A 23,934-nucleotide genomic window follows, 5' to 3' on the forward strand; every position below is an offset into this window, starting at 1 on the left:
GCTAGGATTACAAGCATGAGCCACCAGCACCTGATTTTGTATGTACTTCAAAAATTTTCCATAATAGAAAAAAATTTTAAGAAAGAAAAAATGTAAAAGATTGTCCAAAGAGATGAATGTGTCAGAGGGATCTGAGGTGGTTTTGTTTTAGTTTGGTTTTAGTACTTGCTTCTGTCTCTTCCTCTGGCCCTTGATTCACAGAAGGTTCACACATCTCCAGACTGGGGCTCACATTGCTGCACTCACTTTTGCTAATAGCAACAATCCAACAAAACCTACCAGTGCCAAAACTCTCCTCTCCGCACAGAGAGCATCGCCCCGAGTCCATCAGATTTGAGAAGAATCTCCATCCAGCTGGGGTCTCATACACAGGGACCTTCATGGATTTGGCCACTCTGAAAAAATAAAATTTGAAGCAACAGTCAACTCACATACCTCATTTCTGTTCTTCTCTCAGCACATTAGCATCTGCTAATTCCATAACTAGATCTCAGAAAAATTTGAGCAGTATTTTCAAGAAGTCCAACTATAAGTTAGAGAACGACAAATAGCCAAGTTGGCGTTTCTCCAGTATTCAGAAAAATTAGATATATAATTAATACATATAAGTATATATTTATACGCAAATTTATAAACATAAATATAATTTTATATATAATTTTATATAATTTATGCATATATGTTCATATACTTATGTATACATATACATATATATTTATACATATATATTCTTACATATATATAAAGATATATAAAATATTCTCACAAGTGTTCTTCTCCTATAAAGTCTTCTTTATCTTTTTAATAAGAGCTCAGTTTGGGATATAAGAATCTAAATTGAAGTGGTATTTGGGTAACAACATTTTAGAACAGTGCTTAAAAATATCTACAGGGGCTGGGGATATGGCCTTGTGGCACGAGTGCTCGACTCATATACATGAAGCCCTCGGTTCAATTCCCCAGCACTACATATACAGAAAATGGCCAGAAGTGGCGCTGTGGCTCAAGTGGCAGAGTGCTGGCCTTGAACAAAAAGAAGCCAGGAACAGTGCTCAGGCCCTGAGTCCAAGGCCCAGGACTGGACAAAAAAAAAAAAAAAAAATCTACAAAAAATGAACATGCCTATCACTAATGAAGCAGTAATTCAATTCTTAGAAATTACATGCAGTAGACACTATAGTTTAGTATTCATATTCATCCTCCTACCTCAGAAATACATACTTTAGAGAGTCTGAGGCTGCAATACCTATTCTACCAGCACCAAAAAATGTGAATGATTGACAGTTCTTAGATATAGCCTCTACTCTGCCAACATGAGATGTCTCCCTTAAAGTCGTGTTTCCATCTCTGTCAATATATATCCAGTGACTTATCAGTGTGCATGTTCAAAGAGCTCCTTCCTTGCTTTGCACAGCTCCATAGGGCAAGTTCAGCCCTAGCTCCACATGAGCTGAGGCACTGTTACAGATGCACTACAGTTCAACTTCTCTTCTCTCTGATCTTCCTCTTGTTCTCTGCTGTAGTTTGGATCTGAAATGTTACCCAGAGGACCAGATACAAAATCTTTCTTGGCCCAATTCTTAGTTTCTTTGTATTAGATCTGTATACCACAAAGCTGGCATCTGGCTTATTCCTTACTCTATATTGGATAATGTCCAAACTCTGAAATGACTTCTAATATCTTACAACATCCAAGGAGAAGTTTTCAGTCTTCTGCTTTCATTGAGAACACACATTAAACTTTTAATGTTTAAAAAAAAAAAACATGCTTGGGGCTACTAAAAGATGATGGCCATCTTTAAATGGTGGAGCCTGGTGGGAGGTTTTATGTCATTGGGGATCATGCCCTCAAAGGGATTATAGTCTCTCTGTCTGTCTGTCTGTCTGTCTGTCTGTCTCTCTCTCTCTCTCTCTCTCTCCTTTCTGTCTGCCCCAATGTGGGCAGCTTTCTTCACCAGGGGTGTCTACCAGTGGGCCATACTATGAGAAGCCCAGAGGCAATATGGCCAACTTAACATAAAATGAAACTTCTAGAACCAATATAAAACTTTCCTCTTTTAAAAAGTTGCTTTATCTCAAGTATTTTGTGACAGTAATAGAAAGCTGGCTAGCACAGGGTTGATCTTCAATACAACTTTGACCTTGAAGGTGGAAAGAAATTAAGCAAATGCCTCTCCACATTTTCTGAGAACCCCAGCATGTGATGCTGCTGAACAATCTGAATATGAGATTTTATAAGAATGATCATCTCGGGAGGGGGGCATGAGGGACAAGGTAACAAACAGTACAAGAAATGTATCCAATGCCTAACTTATGAAACTGTAACCTCTCTGTACATCAGTTTGATAATAAAAATTTGAAAAAAAAAAGAATGATCATCTCCATTTCTTATCATGGAAACAACACAAATAAATGTCCAAAACCAGAACAGACAAATGATTTGGGACTTATTAACTTGACTGAATAAACTCTTTCAAGCAAGAACAGGAATGAATCTCACAAATGTATTGAGTTAAAGAAGTCAATAATAGGAGTTGGAGGCATGGCTCAGTTGGTAAAGTGCTAGTTAATGAGTGAAAGCATCAGGTACTGAGTTTGAGTCCCAGTCTCAGACAAAAACAAAAAGCCATAAAAATAAAGGTATGTAAGCTGTATTGCTCCATTTAGATAAAATTCACAAGCAACCCAAACCAAACAATGTTGTCAGAAATCAGGCTCAGAGGATCAAAGCTGTCATGTATTTGTTCAAGGGCCTACAGAAACAAGAGGCAAAGGTAGAATTGGGACCCAACCTGCTTAATTTCTTGCTCATGTCCCATTTACCTTTCTGCCTCAAGAGTGCTATCTTCCCAGGTATGAGCAACTAAATAAAATCATGAGGACAGAGGGTAGTCAGAAAGACAATCAGTGATGATTTTGGCGTAGAAGAAGAAAGACAAATTCAGAGTAAAGGACATGATAGAATAAATGGTTCATTTAAGTAGCTTCTGGCTTGCTAGAAGGTAAAGAAAAATCTGGAAATACCTTTGCCCCAGGAAACTGAATGTTTCCCTTCCTATATACCCCAAATTATCATGAATGTGCCCAGGACTGAAAAAAAAAAAATCTGTGCAACGAGTCTCTTTCAAGATTGCTTTGAGGAAAAAAGCACTTTTTAAATTATTGGAGTTACCTCAAAAGTTCCATTCTCTCCCCTTTTCAATGGTATAAGAAAGATAAACAATCATTTACATCCTGGTAGGAATAAGAAAAGAAACCCTCTTCAAGATTTTAGTACAGAGATGAATTTTCAGAGCCATTTATTTTATGGCCAGAGCTTAAGGAAAGAGGAATAAATCAGCTGGAAGCCTTTGAAGTACAGCACATATTAAAAAATCAGTTTAGGTCAAAATTCATTTCACAAAGTGAATGTATGTGATTATCAAAGAGAACACAACGTGAGGAGGGAGCAGAGGGAGGGGCAGAGGGAGACTGAGGTACTGGGGAACACACATTCTCTGGCCAAGATACTCAGAGGTTCAAAGCCAAGTTGGCAGCACTGAAGGGAGGGGAAAGGATTTCCCCAGTTCCCACCCTTCCCAGTTAATTACCAGCAGGAGGTCGCCAGGCTGTGGCTGGACTTGTGTATTAAAGGACCGGATACTTGGACAAGTATGAGCCACAGTTGCAACTAGGCGAGTTAACAATGTGGATAATTAAATTGCAGGATCCTTAGTAAGAGTAGATGGTGTCCTAGGGTCAGAGAGGAATTCCCCTCCTGCCTCCTTCTTCTCCATTTGGGATTCCTTCCAAACATAGCATTTAGCAGATACCAGAGGAGTTGGACGAGCCTTTGGCAGGAAGCTGCTAAACTCTCTAAAATCTTCTAACAGCAGAGTTCTATACAAAGCTTCTCCTGCTGAGGGTTAGAACCAGCCTCCCTGATGACTGGCATTCTGTGCCAGACAAACAGGAGGACTCACTTCCTAGCAAAGGACAGAGGATGAAGGCCAAGGAAGAAAATGTGCAACAATTTCTCCCTCATTCCTCCTAGTGCTCAGAGATCCTAAGTCTCTGTTTTCCAATATACTCGCACTTTTTGTTCATGTTCTATAAGGCTCAGTTGTTCTTTGTGCTATTCCCTAACCCCAACTAACCCACTCTTCCCAATCTCCATCAAATCTGTCCTCAATTACTTGCCATCCTAAAGTCTGTCTTCATCCATTTCCTCAGGCTATAATAGAATCCCAGAGAATGGGTAATTTATAAAAACAGGAAGTTGTTTCTTCAGTTCTGGAGTCTAGAAGAGAACTGGAAGATGAAAACGCAAACCAACCATAGGGTCCAGGAAACATCTTTTTTTTTTTTTTTAACTGTCATTGTTTATTATGTTTTGGCTACATTCTCTACAATTTCAGCAGCATCTTAAAGAGACAATATGTCTCTGTACAATGAAAAACAAAATGGCTTGCAATATAAGAAACAAAAGACACAGTTTAACTGTATAATATAAGGCAATCTGTGGTAGGTAGAGCCTCTGTTTTCTGCAACATGGACAACTTACACAGGTAAGTATTAGCATTATAGCTGTAATAATAAAGGAAAGTCTTTACAATAGTAAAATAACAGCATCCTGAAAAATATTGGTCTCTAGTATACAAAGTAATTAGAAAATGTTCATATTTTAACTAATCTGTACAAACCACAATAAACTTGTTTATGGGACCATCATCCCACCTTGATGATAAGAACCTTCTAGAAATGTAGAATACTCCTGCAGAAAACTGAAGTTAGATTTTTATATATCACCCTGCACCAGAATCAATTCCAAATGGATCAAAGACCTTAATATAAGACCAGATACCCTGACAATATTACAGGAAGGGATAGCAGAAACACTAGGACTCCTTGACTGAAACTTCCTAAGTAAAGATCTAGAAACAAAACAGATCAAATAAAGGTTGGATAAAATGGGATTGCATCAAACTAAAGAGTTTCTGCATGGCAAATAACATAGCTAACAAGATAAACAGAAAGCCCACAGAATGAGAGAAGATCTTTACGAGCTGTTCATCAGACAAGGGCCTCATATCTAAAATATACTTATAGCTCAAAAAATTATACCTCCACAAAACAAATGCTCAAAGAGACAACAACCCAATTAATAAGTGGGCTAAAAACCTAAAAAGAGTGACTTCTCTGAAGAAAATATAAGAATGGCCAATAGACACATGAAGAAATGTTCAACATCTCTGGCCATAAAAGAAATGCAAATCAAAGCAACATTGATATTCTACCTCACCCCAGATAAAATGGCCATAATTAAGAAAACAATAACAGATGCTGGAGGGGATGTGGCCAAAAGGGACCACTACTACACTGCTGTTGGGAATGTAAACTTGTCCTACCACTCTGGAAATCAGGATGGAGGTTCCTCAAAAGATAACACAGAGCTCCCCTATAACCCAGCAATCCTACTTCTGGGTATTTTCCCAAATAATCACAAACCAACTCACACTATAGACACCAGCACAACCATGTTCATTGCAGCATTATTTACCATAACTAAGATATGGAGTCAACTCAGATGCCCTTCAGTGTACAAACGGATCAAGAAAATGTGATATATATGTATGTATGTATGTATACATACATACATACATACATACATACATACATACATACATACATACAATGGAATTCTACTTATCCATCTGAGATAATGATATTGTACCATTCATAAGGAAATGGAAAAACCTGGAAAAATATATTAAGCAAAGTAAGCCAGACCCTAAAAAAAACTTAAGCTGCATGGTTTCCCTCATTTTTAATAATTAGAGTATGTCTATAAATCTGTAAGTTAATCCAGTGGACAGTAAAAGGCAGATAATCACACTTGGAAACGATTGATTAAACAATACTCTAAGCATTTGCACAGTTAGAACAAAGGAGGATATTCTTAGGAGAGGATCATAATGGCTCAATAGCTATGTGCACATGACTATCAAAATGAACTCCAAGGGGCTGGGAATATGGCCCAGTGGTAGAGTGCTTGCCTTGTATACATGAAGCCCTGGGTTTGATTCCCCAGCACCACATATATAAAAAACAGCCAGAGTGGCACTATGGCTCAAGTGGCAGAGTGCTAGCCTTGAGCAAAAAAAGAAGCTAGGGACAGTGCTCAGACCCTGAGTCCAAGGCCTAGGACTGGCAAAAAAAAAAAAAAAAAAGTTACTACAAAATGAACTCCAAGAAATGGAAACAAGAGGTTTTTATATTGTACAGCTTGCAGTTATTCCTTTTTTTCTCTCTTCTTTTCCCTTTGGTTTATTCCCTGTTGTCACTATTTCTGGTTTCTGTACCCTTTGACTTGTATATAAGTTTATCTGATTTGGGGATACGAAGGGGAGTCACAGAAATAGTGGTACAGAGGGTGAAACAATTCAACAGTGATACTCACTAAACACTGTGTTGGAAATGACCTTTACAACTTAGTGGGGAGGGAAGTTGGGAGAGGAAAAAGTGGGAGAAAATGAGGGAGGGGTAGCACTGTTCAAAAGAAATGTGTTCATTACCTGACTTATGTAACTGTAACCTCTTTGTACATCACCTTTACAATAAAATTTAAAAATGTAGAATAACCATGAACAATTTATAAATGTAGTATCTATGAGCTCCATAGATCTAGAACCCAAGAAGCTGATTTGAAGAACTGTGTGCCCAACATGGATTACTTTTACATGACTTGATTGTTAATGAATGCTTGCTTTAATATCTCTCTCCATGAAACATCTTTAATATTTCCTCTAACCAAGAAAGTACTCTTATGGCTAGTCATATTTAAAGGTCCCACCTTATCATTCTATCACACTGTAGAGAATTTGAGTTTCTGCTGTGGCCTTTGGAAGGAACAAAAAAAAAAGCATTCAAATGACAGAAATATTTGTGGCAAAGACTTGTGGATGGTCAGCACTCAATCTTACCTGCTTAGACACAACTAGAGTCCTCAGCTGTGGCCATGTGACTGAGTTTTAACCAGTCAAACTCTTTGTTCACATCTGACTATTATAACTTCATTTCCTCCATGTTCCCTCCTTTCTAATATGTGTATGTGTGTGTATGTATGTGTGTGTATGTGTGTGTATGTATGTATGTATGTATGTATGTATGTATGTATGTATATGCCTGATGGTCTTAGAAGCCAGTGTTCAAGATGGCTGACCAACAAGATGGAAAGAACTAGACTTTGGAACCATTATTTGGAGCAGAGTTAACTGACAATCAGAAGAACCTGCTCTGAAGTTTTGGTGACTGAGAAAGAACCTTTGTAGTGTTTGAGTGGTGATCCATTTGAAGGCTGTCTCTCTAGTAACAGCTATACTATCTTTCATTTTCTTGTTGGCTATGGGGCTTGAACTCAGGGCCTGGGCACTATCCCAGAGGTTTTTTTTTTTTTTTTTTTACTCAACACTATTATTCTACCACTTTGAATCACAACTCCACTTTCAGTTTTCTGATGGTTAAAGATAAGAGTCTCTTTCCTGCCCACGCTGGCTTCAAACCATGATCCTCAGACCTCAGCCTCCTGAATAGCTAGGATTACAAGCATGAGCCACCTGCATCTGGCAGCTATACTATCTTCATGAATACAACTCTGTCTCATTGCTGCACTCAGTCCTCTCTGCCACTGTAAGCTTCCTATTATTAACTGTGTGCTATTTCTCTACTACAGACCTAGTCAGACCTGCTCTCAGGACATGCTGCATGATTTCAACGGATTTTTTTTTTTTAATGAGTGCTGTTGGGTAGTTGGGGACAAAGCACATCTACTCCTTGGTTGTTTTTCCAGGTGGCTACCATAACAATATAATTGAGCTATTTCTCCACAGCTACTTATATCTGTCAGTTTTGAAAAGAAAATGAATCCAGGTATTAATTGGTGGAGTTACTAGGGTGAGATCTTAGAGAAATATGACAAGCTGGGTACTGGTGGCTCATACCTGTGATCCTAGCTATTCAGGAGGCTGAAGGATATTCAAAGCCAGCCCAATCAAGAAAGTCTGTGAGACATATCTCCAATTGACAACCAGAAAGTCAGAAGTGACACTGTGGCTCAAGTGGTAGAGTGTTAGCCATGCGATTAAAAGCTAAGGGAGAATAAGCCCACTCCCTGAATTCAAGATTAGTACTGGTGCCAGAAAAAAAGTATTAGGGCAATGACTAAATGAGGGTCAAATACTGGAACAGAAGAAAGGATACTTCCATTTTCATTACCAGTCTCATGGTTTCGCTAACTTTGTCATCAAACAGAATGGCAGATACAAAAGCACTCTAATAGTACCCTGAAATCTCACTCAGTGAGATTTTCACTCAACACTATTATTCTACCACTTTGAGTCACAACTCCACTTTCAGTTTTCTGATGGTTAAAGAGTCTCTTTCCTGCCCATGCTGGCTTCAAACCATGATCCTCAGACCTCAGCCTCCTGAAGCCTCCTGGTTTATCCATCTCTGTACCCCCATCTTGCAGTATATTCCTGTGGTTGTTATCTAAATACTTAATAGTACAGAGCAACATATCATTCAAATAAAATCATATTCATATTAATAACTTGTTTAACTTGAAAGTAAATAAACGAATATACATTGACTGATCACATCAAGTTCATAAAGCCTACAGTTCTAAATCATAAAGTGGTGGAGAATTTGACTAGGACAAGATCCAAGTTCTTCTTCCTTCACTCTGTCTTCAAAATCCCTGTTTCTTAAAAGCCAAGAAGGGCCATAGGGCCATTTTCTATGCACTGAATTCTCAGTGCCTTTTTTAAAAGTCCTCATCTTCACAGACAGAAGTATATTCCTAACCCATATATCCTACAAAGGTCTTAGGCATTTTATGTATCAATTGTTTTTAAAAAGGAAGGAGGGAGAAAAATGAGGGAGGAGGTTCCAAGTTTGATAAGAAATGTACTCACTGCCCTATGTATGAAACTGTAACCCCTCTGTACATCACCTTGGCAATAAATTAATTATCAGTCATGTACATCCTTTATTATTTCTTTTTTTAAAATTTTTATTATCAAACTGATGTACAGAGAGGTTACAGTTTCATACGTTAGGCATTGGATACATTTCTTGTACTGTTTGTTACATCGTCCCTCTTTACCCCCTCCCCCCTTCCCCTTCCCCCCCCATGAGTTGTTCAGTTCATTTACACCCAACAGTTTTGCAAGTATTGCAATTGTAGTTGTTTGTCTTTTTTTACCCTGTGTCTCTCGATTTTGGTATTCCCTTTCAATTTCCTAGTTCTAATACCAGTATACACGGTTTCCAATATACTCAGATAAGAGACAGAGATAGTGTAGGTACAACCACAGGAAGGGGATACAAGAAGATCATCAATAATAGAAGCTACAGTTACACATAACACGTTGAAAGTAGTTACCACAGTGATGTAACAATCATTTCCATAACATGGAGTTCATTTCACTTAGCATCATCTTATGTGATCATAAGGGTATAGCTATTGGGCTCTTGTGATCCTCTGCTGTGACTTGCCTAAACCTGTAAAAGGCAGATAATTTAAAACCATAGGCACTTCATAAAAGTGAAATCCAAATGACAATTAGCATATGAAAAGATGCTCAGCATTACTAAAGATGAGGCAACTGCATACTCAACTCACAATAAGATACTGACACCTAGCTACAATCCTGGCAGAAAATAGTGGTGTACACATGCTTGTGCAGATATAAAATGCTTAGGGACAATTAAAGGGATGTATATAGATACCCACTGTAATACTCGATGTGAAAAACTCCCACAATGGCTTACCATAAAACAACATAAATGAACACACTTCCACTGAATGGAAGAATGGTAGTGAGTGTCATGAACATACAATGAGTGAAAGAAACCAGACAGAGAGAAGTAGATTCTATATGAGTCCATTTTGATACAGTTCTAAATGGACAAACAAGTCATTGTGGGTAGAAGTGCAGATGTTGGTTAATCCTGGGGTGGTAGGAGAAGGAGCAGTGATCAGAATCGAGACCAAGGGAGTTTGAGGGTTTCTGTTCAGTGATCCTAGTGGCAGTTTATGGTTGCATACATTTAGTGAAAATTCCTTCAGTTTATGAGCTGAGCCTTTCTTGCATAACATATAAATATACATATACATCTTGCACATGTATACATACATATATATACACAGACACACTTTTTTATTAGAAAGCTATTTACTTAATGTATTCATTAACTTTCCCACTGAGGACTATTTCTTTTGTTTTTAGTTTTTGCCTCTGCAAACAGGTTGCAATGATTTTTTCTTTTTTTAAAATTTATTGTCAAAGTGATGTACAGAGAGGTTACAGTTTCATATGTTAGGCATTGAGTACATTTCTTGTACTGTTACCTCCTCCCTCCCTCCCCCCTCTCCCTCCCCCTTTCCCACTCCCACAATGAGTTGTTCAGTTGGTTTACACCAAAAAATTTTGCAAGTATTGCTTTTGTGGTCGTTTGTCTTTTTATCCTTTGTCTCTCGACTTTGGTATTCCCTTTCACTTTCTTAGTTCTAATACCAGTATATACAGTATCCAGGGTACTCAGATAAGATACAGTGTTAGTGCAGGTACAACCACAGGAAGGAGATACAAGAGGATCATCAACAACAGAAGTTACGGTTTCACATGGCATGTTGAAAATAATTGCAACAGTGATATATCACTCGTTTCCATAACATGGAGTTCATTTCACTTTAGCATTATCTTATGCATTCATAGGAGCATAGCTATTAGGCTCTTGTGATCATCTGCTGTGACTAGCCTAAACCTGTGCTAATTATTCCCTATGACGGAAACTATGTTTCTTTGGGTCTGGCTCACTTCACTTAGTATAATTTTTTCCAAGCCCTTCCATTTCCTTACAAATGGGACAATGTCATTCTTTCTGATAGAGGCATAAAATTCCATTGTGTATATGTACCACATTTTCCTGATCCATTCGTCTACTGAGGGGCATCTGGGTTAGTTCCAGATTCTAGCTATGACAAATTGCGCTGCGATGAACATTGTTGTGCTGGTGGCTTTAGTGTGTTCTCGTTTGTGGTCTTTTGGGTAGATGCCCAAAAGTGGGGCTACTGGGTCATAGGGGAGTTCTATATTTAGCCTTCTGAGGAATCTCCATACCGCTTGCCAGAGTGGCTGAACCAATTTACATTCCCACCAACAATGAAGTAGGGTTCCCTTTTGGCCACATCCCCTCCAACATTTATTATTGTTAGTTTTCTTGATAAAGGACATTCTTACTGGGGTGAGGTGGAATCTCAATGTTGTTTTGATTTGCATTTCTTTTATGGCCAGTGATGTAGAACACTTTTTCATATGTCTCTTGGCCATTCTCATTTCCTCATCAGAGAAGTCTCTTTTTAAGTCTTTAGCCTACTTGTTGAGGAGGCTGTTGGTTCTTTGCAGTTTTGTTTTGGAGGCATTTAATTTTTTTAGTTCTGCATATATTTTAGATAGGAGGCCTTTGTCCATTGAATGGCCAGTAAAGATCTTCTCCCAATCTGTGGGCTTTCTGTCTATCTTGCGAGCTATGTCCTTTGCCGTGCAGAAGCTCTGCAGTTTGATGCAGTCCCATTTGTCCACACTCTTTAGAGTGTATTAAAAGCTGGGCATTGTGGTGCATACCTGAATTTCTAGGACTCGGGAGGCTGATACAGGAGGATTGAACATTTGAGGCCACCCTGAGCTACACAGCCAACCCTTGCCTTAAGCCATTTTTTTAAAGTTTATTTAATCTAGACATCCATGGCTCACACTTGTAATCCTAGCTACTCAGGAGGCAGAGATTTGAGGATTGTGTTTTGAAGCCAGCCTGGGCAGGAAAGTCCATGAGACTCTTATTAACCAGCAAAAAGCCAGAAGTGAAGCTGTGGCAGCCATGAACAAAAAGAATTAAGTTAGAGCCCCCAGGCCCTGAGTTCGAGTCCCAGTACTGGTGCAAGTGCACACGCTCACATGCATGCACACACACACATGTTTAATTAAAAGAAAAAAGAAAAGGTCCTGCGTAGTATTTATGACTGAATACATATTTGAATTAGTATGTTTACATAGTCTTAGGACACAAACGACTAAAATGGACCTTAAAAGCATCCTGATACTCTGGATAATGTCTCACAGACATTGATTTAGCAAAACAACCTTCAAATTTGTTCTTCAATATTTTCACACTGATGAGTTCACTCCCAGATCCCTTCTTTGATGTCTGCATTGTTGGCTAGGCTGTGTTCTGGTAGAAGGCTTACATAAACTTGAACTTGAAAAGCCTTTTATAGAACATCTGCCCAGCTCATAAATATGAATGAGACAGAGTCGGGCTAAACCTGATTTTTTTAACTTAAATTTATTTCTTTGTTTCTTTATTGTCAAAGTGATGTACAGAGGGGTTATAGTTTCATTTGTAAGGCAGGGCATACATTTCTTATCAAACTTGTTAACCTCCTCCCTCATTTTAAACCTGATTTTGTAATAGCAATTGTATCTTTTCTTTCTTTTTCAGAGCTGGGATATGAATGCAAAGCCTCACTTATGCTAAGCAAGAGCTCTACCACTAAGCTACACTCCTATCTCCTTTAATAGAAGTCCTAAAGTTTATGTTTAAAACAAGTTTGTTGATGGAACAACTTACACTTTAGAGTAAAATAAGCATAAATCATAAGACTATCATAATAAGATGACCAGAGAAGTTATTCAATCACATATAAACTTTAGCGGAGTGTTGCCTGGTCACGGGGCCTGAGTCATCTCAGCTTGGGCTAACCTTCTATCATCACATATTAAAAAAACAATTTCTTTGCTTGGAAGGCTGTAAGGATCAAATGGAATAGTACATAATGAAAATGAAAACATTCTTTTAGATCTTTCATTTAGCCAAGAGGGAATGGAATTTCCCACCTGAAGAATATTTAAAAATAAGCAACAGAAAATTGAACCTCTCATTTTCCCTCCTTCTAGATGTGGACTAATTGTTTTTGTTGTTGTTTTGTTTTTTTGCTTTTGTATTCATTTGTATTCTTTTTTCAAATTTTTATTATCAAACTGATGTACAGAGAGGTTACAGTTTCATACATTAGGCATTGGATACATTTCTTGTACTGTTTGTTACATCGTCCCTCTTTACCCCCTCCCCCCTTCCCCTTCCCCCCCCCCATGAGTTGTTCAGTTCATTTACACCCAACAGTTTTGCAAGTATTGCAATTGTAGTTGTTTGTCTTTTTTTACCCTGTGTCTCTCGATTTTGGTATTCCCTTTCAATTTCCTAGTTCTAATACCAGTATACACGGTTTCCAATATACTCAGATAAGAGACAGAGATAGTGTAGATACAACCACAGGAAGGTGATACAAGAACATCATCAATAGTAGAAGCTACAGATACACATGGGATGTTGAAAGTAGTTACTACAGTGATATAACAATCGTTTCCATAACATGGAGTTCATTTCACTTAACATCATCTTATGTGATCATAAGGGTATAGCTATTGGGCTCCTGTGATCCTCTGCTGTGACTTGCCTAAACCTGTGCTAATTATTCCCAATAAGGGAGACCATAGAGTCCATATTTCTTTGGGTCTGGCTCACTTCACTTAGTATAATTTTTTCCAAGTCCTTCCATTTCCTTACAAATGGGGCAATGTCATTCTTTCTGATAGAGGCATAAAATTCCATTGTGTATATGTACCACATTTTCCTGATCCATTCGTCTACTGAGGGGCATCTGGGTTGGTTCCAGATTCTAGCTATGACAAATTGCGCTGCAATGAACATTGTTGTGCTGGTGACTTTACTGTGATTTTGTTTGTGGTTTTTTTGGATAGATACCCAAAAGTGGAGTTGCTGGGTCATAGGGGAGCTCTATATTTAGCCTTCTGAGGAATCTCCATACTGCTTGCCAGAGTGGCTGAACCAGTTTACATTCCCACCAACAATGAAGTAGGGTTCCCTTTTGGCCACATCCCCTCCAACAATTGTTATTGTTAGTTTTCTTGATATATGACCTTCTTACTGGGGTGAGGTGGAATCTCAATGTTGTTTTGATTTGCAATTCTTTTATGGCCAGTGATGTACAGCACTTTTTCATATGTCTCTTGGCCATTCTCATTTCCTCATCAGAGAAGACTCTTTGTAAGTCTTTAGCCCACTTGATGAGGGGGCTATTGGTTCTTTGCGGTTTTGTTTTGGAGAAAGGTAATGTTTTTTAGTTCTGCATATATTTTAGATATGAGACCTTTGTCAGTTGAATGGCTGGTAAAGATCTCCTCACAGCCTGTGGGCTTTCTGTTTTTTATCTTGCGAGCTATGTCCTTTGCCATGCAGAAGCTCTGCAGTTTGATGCAGTCTCATTTGTCCAACCTTTCTTTGATTTGTAGCCTTTCTGGGTCTTTGTTAAGGAAGTTCCATCCTGCGCCAAGGAGCCCAAGTGTTTCTCCTACTCCTTCCTTTAGTGTTTTCAGGGTGTCTGATTTGATTTTGAGGTCTCTGACCCATTTGGAGTTGATTTTGGTCCAGGGTGATAGATAAGGATCTAGTTTTAGTTTGTTGCATGTGTTGAACCAGTTTTGCCAGCACCATTTGTTAAAGAGGCTATCTTTCTTCCAAACTATTGTTTTAGCTCCTTTATCAGAGATTAAGTAGGCGTAGTTCTGTGGGTTCATTTCTGGGTCTTCAATTCTGTTCCATTGGTCTTCAGGCCTGTTCCGGTGCCAATACCAAGCTGTTTTTATGACTATAGCTTTATAATACAGCTTGAAGTTGGGTATTGTAATTCCTCCAGCACTATTCTTTCTGCTTAGGATTGTTTTTGCTATTCTAGGTCTTTTATTGTTCCATATGAATTTCTGGATTGCTTCCTTTATTTCATTAAAAAATAGTGTTGGGATATTAATGGGTATTTCATTGAATTTGTAAATAGCCTTTGGCAATATTGCCATTTTGATTATATTAATCCTCCCAATCCAGGATCATGGGAGGTTTTTCCATTTCCTTAGTTCTGACTTAATTTCGTTTTTCAAGCTTTTAAAGTTCTCATAAAAGAGGTCTTTCATTTCTTTGGTTAAGGTTATTCCTAGGTATTTTATGTTTTTGGGGGCTATTGCAAAAGGAGTTGCTTTCCTGATTTCAGCCTCGGTCTTCGGGTCGTTAGCATAGAGAAAGGCCATTGATTTTTGAGGGTTTATTTTATACCCTGCAACTTTGCCAAAGTTTTGGATCAGCTCTAGTAGCTTGGGAGTAGAGTCTATGGGGTTCTTTAGGTATAGGATCATGTCATCTGCAAAGAGAGAAAGTTTAACTTCATCTTTTCCTATTTGGATCCCCTTTATATTTTCTTCTTGCCTAATTGCTCTGGCTAGGAATTCTAGTACTATGTTGAAGAGCAGGGGAGAGAGTGGACATCCCTGCATTGTTCCTGATTTTAAATGGAATGGCTTTAGTTTTTCACCATTTAGAGTTATGCATGCTGTTGGTTTGTTATAAACTGCCTTGATTATATTCAGGAATGTTCCCTGGAATCCCAGTTTCTCCAGGGCTTTTAGCATAAATAGGTTCTGGATTTTATAGAATGCTTTTTCTGCATCCAGAGATAAAACCATGTGGTTCTTTACCTTGCTCCGGTTGATGTGGTGGATTACATTAATTGACTTGCATATATTAAACCAACTTTGCATCCCTGAGATGAATCCAGTTTGATTGTGGTGTATGATTTTTTTGATGACCTGTTGAAGTCAATTGGCCAGAATTTTGTTGAGAATTTTTGTGTCTATGTTCATCAGGGAAATCAGTCTATATTTCTCTTTCCACGATGAGCCCCTGCCTGATTTTGGGATGAGGGTTATACTGGCTTCATAGAATGAGTCTGGTAGTGAACGTTCTCTTTCAATTTCATTGAAGAGTTTGAGAAATATTGGTGTGAGTTCTATTTTGAAGGCCTTGTAGAATTCTGCAGTGAATCTGTCTGGACCTGGGCTTTTCTTGGATGGGAGATCATTTATTGCCATTTCTATTTCAATACTGGATATGGGTCTGTTTAGAAGGTTTAAATCTTCATGGTTGAGTTTGGGGATATGAATTTTTTCTAGGAAATCATCCATTTCTTCCAAGTTCTCGAATTTGTTGGCATAAAGGTTTGCAAAATAGTCCCTTATTATTTTCTGAATTTCGGTTATTTCTGTGGTGATATTTCCTGTTTCATCTATTATCTTGTTTATTTGCGTGTGTTACCTTCGTTTTTTAGTCAGGTTTGCCAGCGGTCTGTCTAACTTGTTGATTTTTTTCAAAGAACCAACTCTTTGTTTTGTTGATTCTTTCGATGGTTTTTTTCATCTCTAATTGATTTAATTCTGATTTGATTTTAATTATTTGCTTCCGTCTATTGACTTAGGGTTTGGCTTGTTGTTCTCTTTCAAGGAAATTAAGGTGCTTCCTTAAATTATTGAGTTGCTGTTTCTCCAGTTTGTTGGTGTATGCACTCAGAGATATAAATTTTCCTCTGAGTACTGCCTTTGCTGTGTCCCAAAGGAGCTGGTACTTTGTGTCCTCATCTTGGTTGAATTCCATAAACACTTGAATTTCCGTTTTAATTTCTTCAATCACCCTCTGATGGGTCAGCAGTGTGTTGTTTAGCCTCCATGAATTGTAGGATTTTCTGTGGTGGCTGTTTGAGTTGAGTTCTAATTTTATTCCATTGTGGTCTGAGAGAATGTAGGGAATGGTTTTGATACTTCTGAATTTGTACAGATTTTCTTTGTGCCCTAAGATGTGATCTATTTTGGAGAATGTTCCATGTGCTGCAGAGAAGAATGTGTATTCTGTTGTTGCTGGGTGGAATATTCTGTAGATGTCAGTTAAGTCTAGTTGGTCTATGCAATTATTAAGATCTGTGGTTTCTTTGTTCAGCTTTTGGCATGTTGATCTGTCCAGAGGTGATAGTGGAGTGTTAAAGTCCCCAACTATCAATGTGTTTGGGTCTATGAGTGTTATTAGAGTCAGTAGTGTTTGTTTGATTAAGTTGGGTGCTCCTGCATTTGGTGTGTATTTAGAACGGTTATATCTTCCTGTAGGAGAGATCCCTTTACTAGTATGTAGTAACCTTCTTTGTCTCTTCTTACCTTTTTTAATTTGAAGTCAATTTTGTCTGATACTAGGATTGCAACTCCAGCCTGCTTATGGGGGCCATTTGCTTGATAGATTTGATTCCAGCCTTTCACTTTCAGAAGATGTTTACTTTTGCTGGATAGATGTGTCTCTTAGAGGCAGCAGAAAGATGGATCTTGATTTTTGATCCAACTTATGAGCCTATGTCGTTTGATTGGAGAATTAAGTCCATTAATGTTGAGAGTTAGGATTGAGAGATGATCGTTTGTTCCTTTCATTATCACTATCTTGTTAAAAGCTGTGTCTTCCCATTTCTTGATCTGATGTTTACTATTTAGGGTTCATTTCTCTGTCTGTATTGGTATTGGGGTCAGCTGTGCCCTTAAGAGGCCACAGCTGGCTTGGCCTGTCCCCTCCCCTTCCACCTTTAACAGGAAGAGAAGCCCCCAGCCCCTGGGGTAAGCACGTGTGCAATGCCAGGGGGAACCCCAGAAACCCAATCCTTGGGGGGTTGGGCCTCCACCCACAAGGGAAGTCCCCTGACATCTCTTGATGGACAGACTCATGGCCAATCTGTTGTCCCTCTCCTGTGCCCGCCTTCAGGGTATATCTATGCCTCCTCATTTGAATAAAATTAGAATCATCCCAGAGACCGTCTCTGAGACCCCACGCGCCCGTGTCTTCCTTGGGCTGGCGGGCAAGGGGTTCTCATGACCACACGCGAACAAGGCTCACCCGGGGCCCCGCTCCCACGTCTAAACCCTACCGGCCCGGGGGACGTGAGAGAGTGAGTATGGATCCCACACGGAAGAGATAGATAAGCCCAGGACCCCTCCCCACGTGGATGGGGAGGAGTAGAGTGAAGCCTGGCATATTGGGATTTTGATTATTTTCCCTGTATAGTACATCTTTGAGGATTTTCTGTAAAGCTCGTTTGGTGGAGATACATTGATTCAGTTTTTCCTTATTGTGGAAGACTTTTATTTGACCTTTGGCTATGAATGAGAGTTTGGCTGGGTACAGTATTCTTGGTTGGTAGTTATTTTTATTTAGTGTTTGGTATGCCTCATTCCAGGCTTTCATGGTCTCTGCTGAGAAGTCTGGGGTAATTCTGATTGCTTTTCCTTTATATGTGATTGTTTTCTTCTCCCTAACAGCTTTAAGGATTCTTTCCTTTGCTCTACTGATCCTGTTTTGATCACAATGTGTTGATGGGGTGTCCTATTCTGGTCTGGTCGGTTTGGGGTTCTAAATGATTCTTGTATCTGTATAGGCCTATCCTTCTGGATATTTGGGAAGTTCTCAGCTAATATTCTGTTAAATAGGTTGCCTATCCCATTAACTTCTTTCTCCAAGTTTTCCTCAATACCTATTATCCTTAAATTGGACTTCCTGATCGTGTCTTGAATCTACTGTAATGATGTGTTTTGTTGATTGGACTGGATTTGTATTGATTTTTTATCTTTCTCCATAGATTCTAGGGAATCTTCAGCTCCTGATGTTCAATCCTCTGCTTCAGTTAGTCGGGACTGTAGGCTAGCTACTTGATTTCGAATCTCTTTTCCTTCTGACTGGTCTTTCTGATGATTTCCATGTCATCTCTTAGGTCTTGCATGGATTTCTTTACTTCATTAATTTGGTTTTGGGTGCTGTCTCTCAAATCTTTTACCTGGGTAGCTATCTTTTCATTTGACTCTTGAATTTCATTTATCTTTCTATTTGTTGAGGCCATGAAATCATCTATTTCTTTATGAAAGGATTGCTGTATTGATTCAAACTTTTCATTTAACATGTTTATCAGTAGACTTTGTAGAGCATTTTGAGGGTTCTCTTCTATGTCTTTGATTGACTGCTCTGTTCCCTGCTTGTTTCGAGTGGGAGAAAAGACTCCATTGTTTGCCATCTTTCTTGTGTTTCTTCTGCCCATTTGGATTGGGAATGCCAGTCTGCAAGCACCTGTGAGCACCGTTTAAGACCCAAAGCAGACCTTACCAAGCACTGTTGTGTAAATCTTATAAGTTCACAATTATATACAGATACCTTGTATACCTGTCTATAAAATTAGATTTGGTGTTCCTAAAGAATACAATTTCAATATAACAACCGATCCTGGACCCTGTATTCATTAGTTACTTATTTACTGTTACAACCCTATGAGAAATTCTTGTTCTTATATTAAGTTCTTTTAGGACTGGCTTTCTCTATGAACCCCTTTGATTCACTCGGATTAAGCAGGGATACCCTCTATCCAATAACCAGGAGTCAATGGAACCTGGAGGTCCTGGCAGTAAGTCAGGAGGGAAAGTTAGATGTAGTAAAGAGAATAGAGTAATATGTACTGGGGGGGGGGATGATTTTGGTTTAGTTTCAGTGACGTGGAAATGTGGAGAAGAGTAGAATCAGTAGAAAGAACAAGGTTAGAATGATAGACAATGGAGAGTTAGCAGAAAAGAGTGGAGGTGTTATTCATAGGAAAGTAATTTTTAAAGAAAGAACGCAATGAGAGAAAGAAAAAATACTGGAAGACAGATGCACAAAACAGAGAAAAATTATTTTAAAAAATAAAATAAAAAATAAAAAGGAAAAAAAAAAAAACAGAAAAACAAACAACCAAAAAAAAAACTTGATAAAACAAACAGATAAAAATGGAAAACAAAAAAACCAACGACGTTTCAGAAGTGAAAAAATTAAAAAATATATATTTTTTAAGTTTAAAAATGTTTGAAAAGAAAAAAAATGGAGCCCTCCTTGTTTGGGTGGTCTTTCCCCAGTCTCTGGTTTCCTTGCAATGGTCTGCAGTCTATTTTGCTGCTTGGCTGGTTTGACTTGCTTTCAGTGCGCAGGGGGTGGATCTGTTCTGACCCTTCTCCCCTGTTGGTCCAATCCTGGGTCTCTGTGGTTCGCACAGCTTGCAGGTAGGCCTTGGGCGTCCTCTGTAGATGGGGACATGAGCAGTTTCGGGAACCGTGGCCCCTCTGCTGTGGGGCCGCGGCCTTTAAAGCCTGGCTTTGAATAGGCTGTGGACTCAGCAGGGCGGGGCGCCTCTGGCCTGTTTTACCCGGCTGAGAGTTGCTTGCCTGGGTGAGGCTTCTGCCTCCTGGGCGGCCCGGCCTCCTTGGTGGAGGTGGCTATAGAAAGCAGCTCCGTTTCGGGCTGGGAATTGGGCTTCCTCTGTGATGGGACCGTTTATCTGTCTCAGGAGCTATTTATTCCCCAGTCTGGTGTTTCTGTGCCGCCGGGAGCTGCTCGCTGCTTTCGCTTTAAATTTAGAAATTCCGGGGGGCAGGGCGGGGCACCTCTGGCTAAGCCGCAGCCCAGGACGAGCCTCCCACTTGGGCAGGGGGCGTTCTCCTGGGCGGGGCTGGCTCTCACTGGTCGGTCCCTCTTGCCCTTTTCAAAGATGGCTCCTTTGTCCTCGCTTTCCCCAGGCCCGCTTTAGTTCCAGTCTGGTCTGACCCTATGCCAGTGGCAAAGATGGTGCTTTGCTCTGGCGGTAGGGGAAGGGCTACCTTCCAGAAGCTGCTCTGTGGGCACGAGCGAGAATATCTTTCGTGGGTGTACTCACGCTTTCTCTGCAATTTCAGCCCATCCATGCTCAGCCACCGTCTGGAGGATTTCTCCCTGGTCTATGCTGTGTGTTTTAGCCGCACGGAGTACAGGTCGCTGTGCCGGGCCCTATGCCAGTGCCGGCACTGGCGTGGAGGCGGGATGCCGCCCGGAGCTCAAATCTGTGTTTTCAGATGAGCAAAGTCGATTTTTCCTTCCTGGCCAGAATCCCTGTACTGTTAGAAGTTACTCTGGCTGTCTTTCTAGGAGTAAAAGTTTCTATGACTTGAGAAAACTGCGATGTCGGAGGGAGCTCAGCTAGGGCTTTGCTGCTCCTCCATGTCTTCCCAGAAGTCCCCTCGTTTGTATTTTTATCCTGTGTCTCTTGATTTTGGTATTCCCTTTCACTTTCCTAGTTCTAATACCAGTATATACAATTTCCAATGTATTCAGATAAGATACAGTGATAGTGCAAGTACAACCACAGGGAGGGGATACAAGAGGATCATCAACAATAGAAGCTACGGCTTCACATGGCATGTTGAAAGTAATTACAACAGTGATATATCACTCGTTTCCATAACATGGAGTTCATTTCACTTAGCACCATCTTATGTGATCATAAGGGTATAGCTATTAGGCTCTTGTGATCCTCTGCTGTGACTTGCCTAAACCTGTACTAATTATTCCCTATGAGGGAGACCATAGAGTCCATGTTTCTTTGGGTATGGCTCACTTCACTTAGTATAATTTTTTCTAAGCAACAGAAAATTGAGCCTCTCATCTTCCCTCCTTCTAGATGTGGACTAATTGTCAAAAAAAAAAAAAAAAAAAGGTGAGCCCCAAACCCAGGGATCTTTGCTGTTTACCTAGATTCTTCCACATGTTCATGTTAGGCAGGTGCCATGGGAGACAATAGAGGTGCCTTTCCAATTAGATTTAAATTTTTCCCTGGCAACATAAGGCAAGCAGATTTCTGAAGATCCTGACTTCACTTGAAAGGAAAAAAAATACTTGGCTTTAGGAGAGAGACAAAAAAAAATCCAAGAGAAAAATATGTATAATGAAAGAACTACAGCCTGCCTCTCTCTGAATCTCTACCTCCATCTCTGTCACTCCTCCTTGCCTCCCGCCTCCCTCTCTGATTTGCTCTGTCCTCCTCCCCCTTCCTAACCCTAACCCTTCCTAAAGGTATTTGGCTTAAGAACTTATGACAGCCAGGTGCTGGTGGCTCATGACTACAATCCTAGCTACTCAGGAGGCTGGGATCTGAGGATTGTAGTTCGAAGGCAGCCAGGGTGACAAAGCCTCTAACTAGCTACCACAAAATCCAGAAGCATAGCTGTGGCTCATGTGGTGGAGTGCTAGTCTTGAGCATAAAAGCTCAGGAATACTGCCCTGGTGGAGTTCAAGCCCCATAGCCAGCCCTCCACCACCACACACATACCAAAGAACTTAAGATAATGTTTTGAAGGGGGATGGAATCTTAATTTTATGTTAGATTATTGGGGCAATACTCTTTAGGCTTTTTTCCCCTTTAAATGACTGTAGCTGTCAGGAGCCAGGAATTGGGCTACCTGATTGACAACTATCAGACCTTCCCCCCTTCAGACTTCAGGAGTAACTGGGTTAGGATCAATATCTGGCAAACCATCAAGTCAGCCTAGGACAGAGGTCTGATCAACAACCTATTGCCTTTGAGGTGCCTGAGTCCAATGCAACTATAAGAAACATAGTCTCTTCTCTTAGAGTGGTAATCATTTTGGTCTAGCCACTTTCATGCTATGGAGCTATCAATTGACTAGCCACTTTTTCTGGGATTCAGGGAAGTCTTATCAGTTAAGCCACAGCTGCTTTAAATGCCTCACAGCTGTCAGGGAGATTTGCTCCAGCCACTAACACCCCAAAAAGAGAGACTTTGTTCCAGTACAGAAACAGTCACAGCTGTCATTGCCTGCATAGAAGCTGCTACTGGGAACTTCAGTTAAACAGCCTCTGGGTAGGGAAGCTCTGTTTCAGTTATGACTACTCCAGAAGCCCTGTGAGATTCTGGGAGGATGTTACTTCAGCCACCATCGCAGGTAATTCTCAAATGACCCCACCCACTGCCACCCTGAATGCCCTCTACCCATCCTGCCATGTCCTCAATCATGTCTTAGAAAGATCTCCTTCCCCATCCGTAACTATCAGAACAAGCAAGCCAGTACACCTGTGCAGACTGTAGGACTAAGCAGAAAGTTTGAGGTGCACAGAAAAGGCGTGCATATGTGATTGGCTCTAAAAGAAGCCCTCCTTTCAATCACCTCGGATAGTCTGGGAGATCTCCTGTGTATTGTCCCCTGGCATAAGGCCTGGGTCTGGATAAAGCTTCCTCTGTGTGGTTTAATTGTCTTACTTGGAGTCTTTTACCACAGGTACAACAGGAAGAGCTGGTAGAACAAGTAAACAACAACCTCTGTGGATGCTAGTCCCAGCCTAACTAGCCAGTAGCTTGAGGGTAGCTGAAGAATTCCAGAGTATAGAGCAGAGATTGTGGGGAACTAAGGACTATGGAAGTCTGAGAAAGCCAGAGGCTGCAAAGAGCTAAGTGATTACAGAAAGGCAAAGAGCAGTAAAGACAGATGGACCTTGGAAGATTTGTGGAGTAACTGATTCTGCTGTTGGAAGAGCTCCAAGAGTCACTTACAGTTGAGCAGACACCAAGGGCAGCTAACAGAGCTGTAGGTGCTAGGTGGTGGGCCACTGGCATGTAAAGCTCAGAATTAATGATGCTATTCATTTTACATATCCAAATAGAGCAAAACCATTAGATACCAGGAAAGCTGACTACCTCTTCAATCTAGGAAGCCCTTCAGGGCAAGGGTTCTGCCTGTCATAGAGTATGTGAAAATATGTAATATACACATATATTACATATGTAAGATGTATCTATTATATACACATATATTACAAGTATTGTATACATAGCATATATTCATATATTATATACATATTATATTATATACATGTGCATAATATGTATATAGTATACATACATTACATATACATAATATGTAATTATATTACATATATAGATGTAATGACAGATGTCATTACAACTGTCACTTCATGTAAAGATCATGGGGTACATGAACTACTCCTATATGGGTGTCAAAATTACTTAAAACTCCTAAACTAGGTCTTTAAAATACCAAGAAGTGCATGGCACAATTGCAAACATATGGTAAAATTAAGTGATGGTAGATGACTTTC

General features: G+C 39.8%; 1 protein-coding gene across 1 annotated transcript in view; it reads right to left on the bottom strand.

The window, feature by feature from the left end:
* The window catches only part of Pgm5 (phosphoglucomutase 5), a 172,494-nt gene that overhangs the window by 59,756 nt on the left and 88,804 nt on the right, over positions 1–23,934 (bottom strand). Inside the window, exon 7 of the mRNA XM_048332933.1 lies at positions 280–395. Within this exon, the coding sequence (XP_048188890.1) occupies positions 280–395 (116 nt within the window). The remainder of the gene's footprint in view (positions 1–279; positions 396–23,934) is intronic.

The sequence above is a fragment of the Perognathus longimembris genome, chromosome 1 (genome assembly GCF_023159225.1).
Source record: "Perognathus longimembris pacificus isolate PPM17 chromosome 1, ASM2315922v1, whole genome shotgun sequence".
NCBI lineage: Eukaryota > Metazoa > Chordata > Mammalia > Rodentia > Heteromyidae > Perognathus > Perognathus longimembris.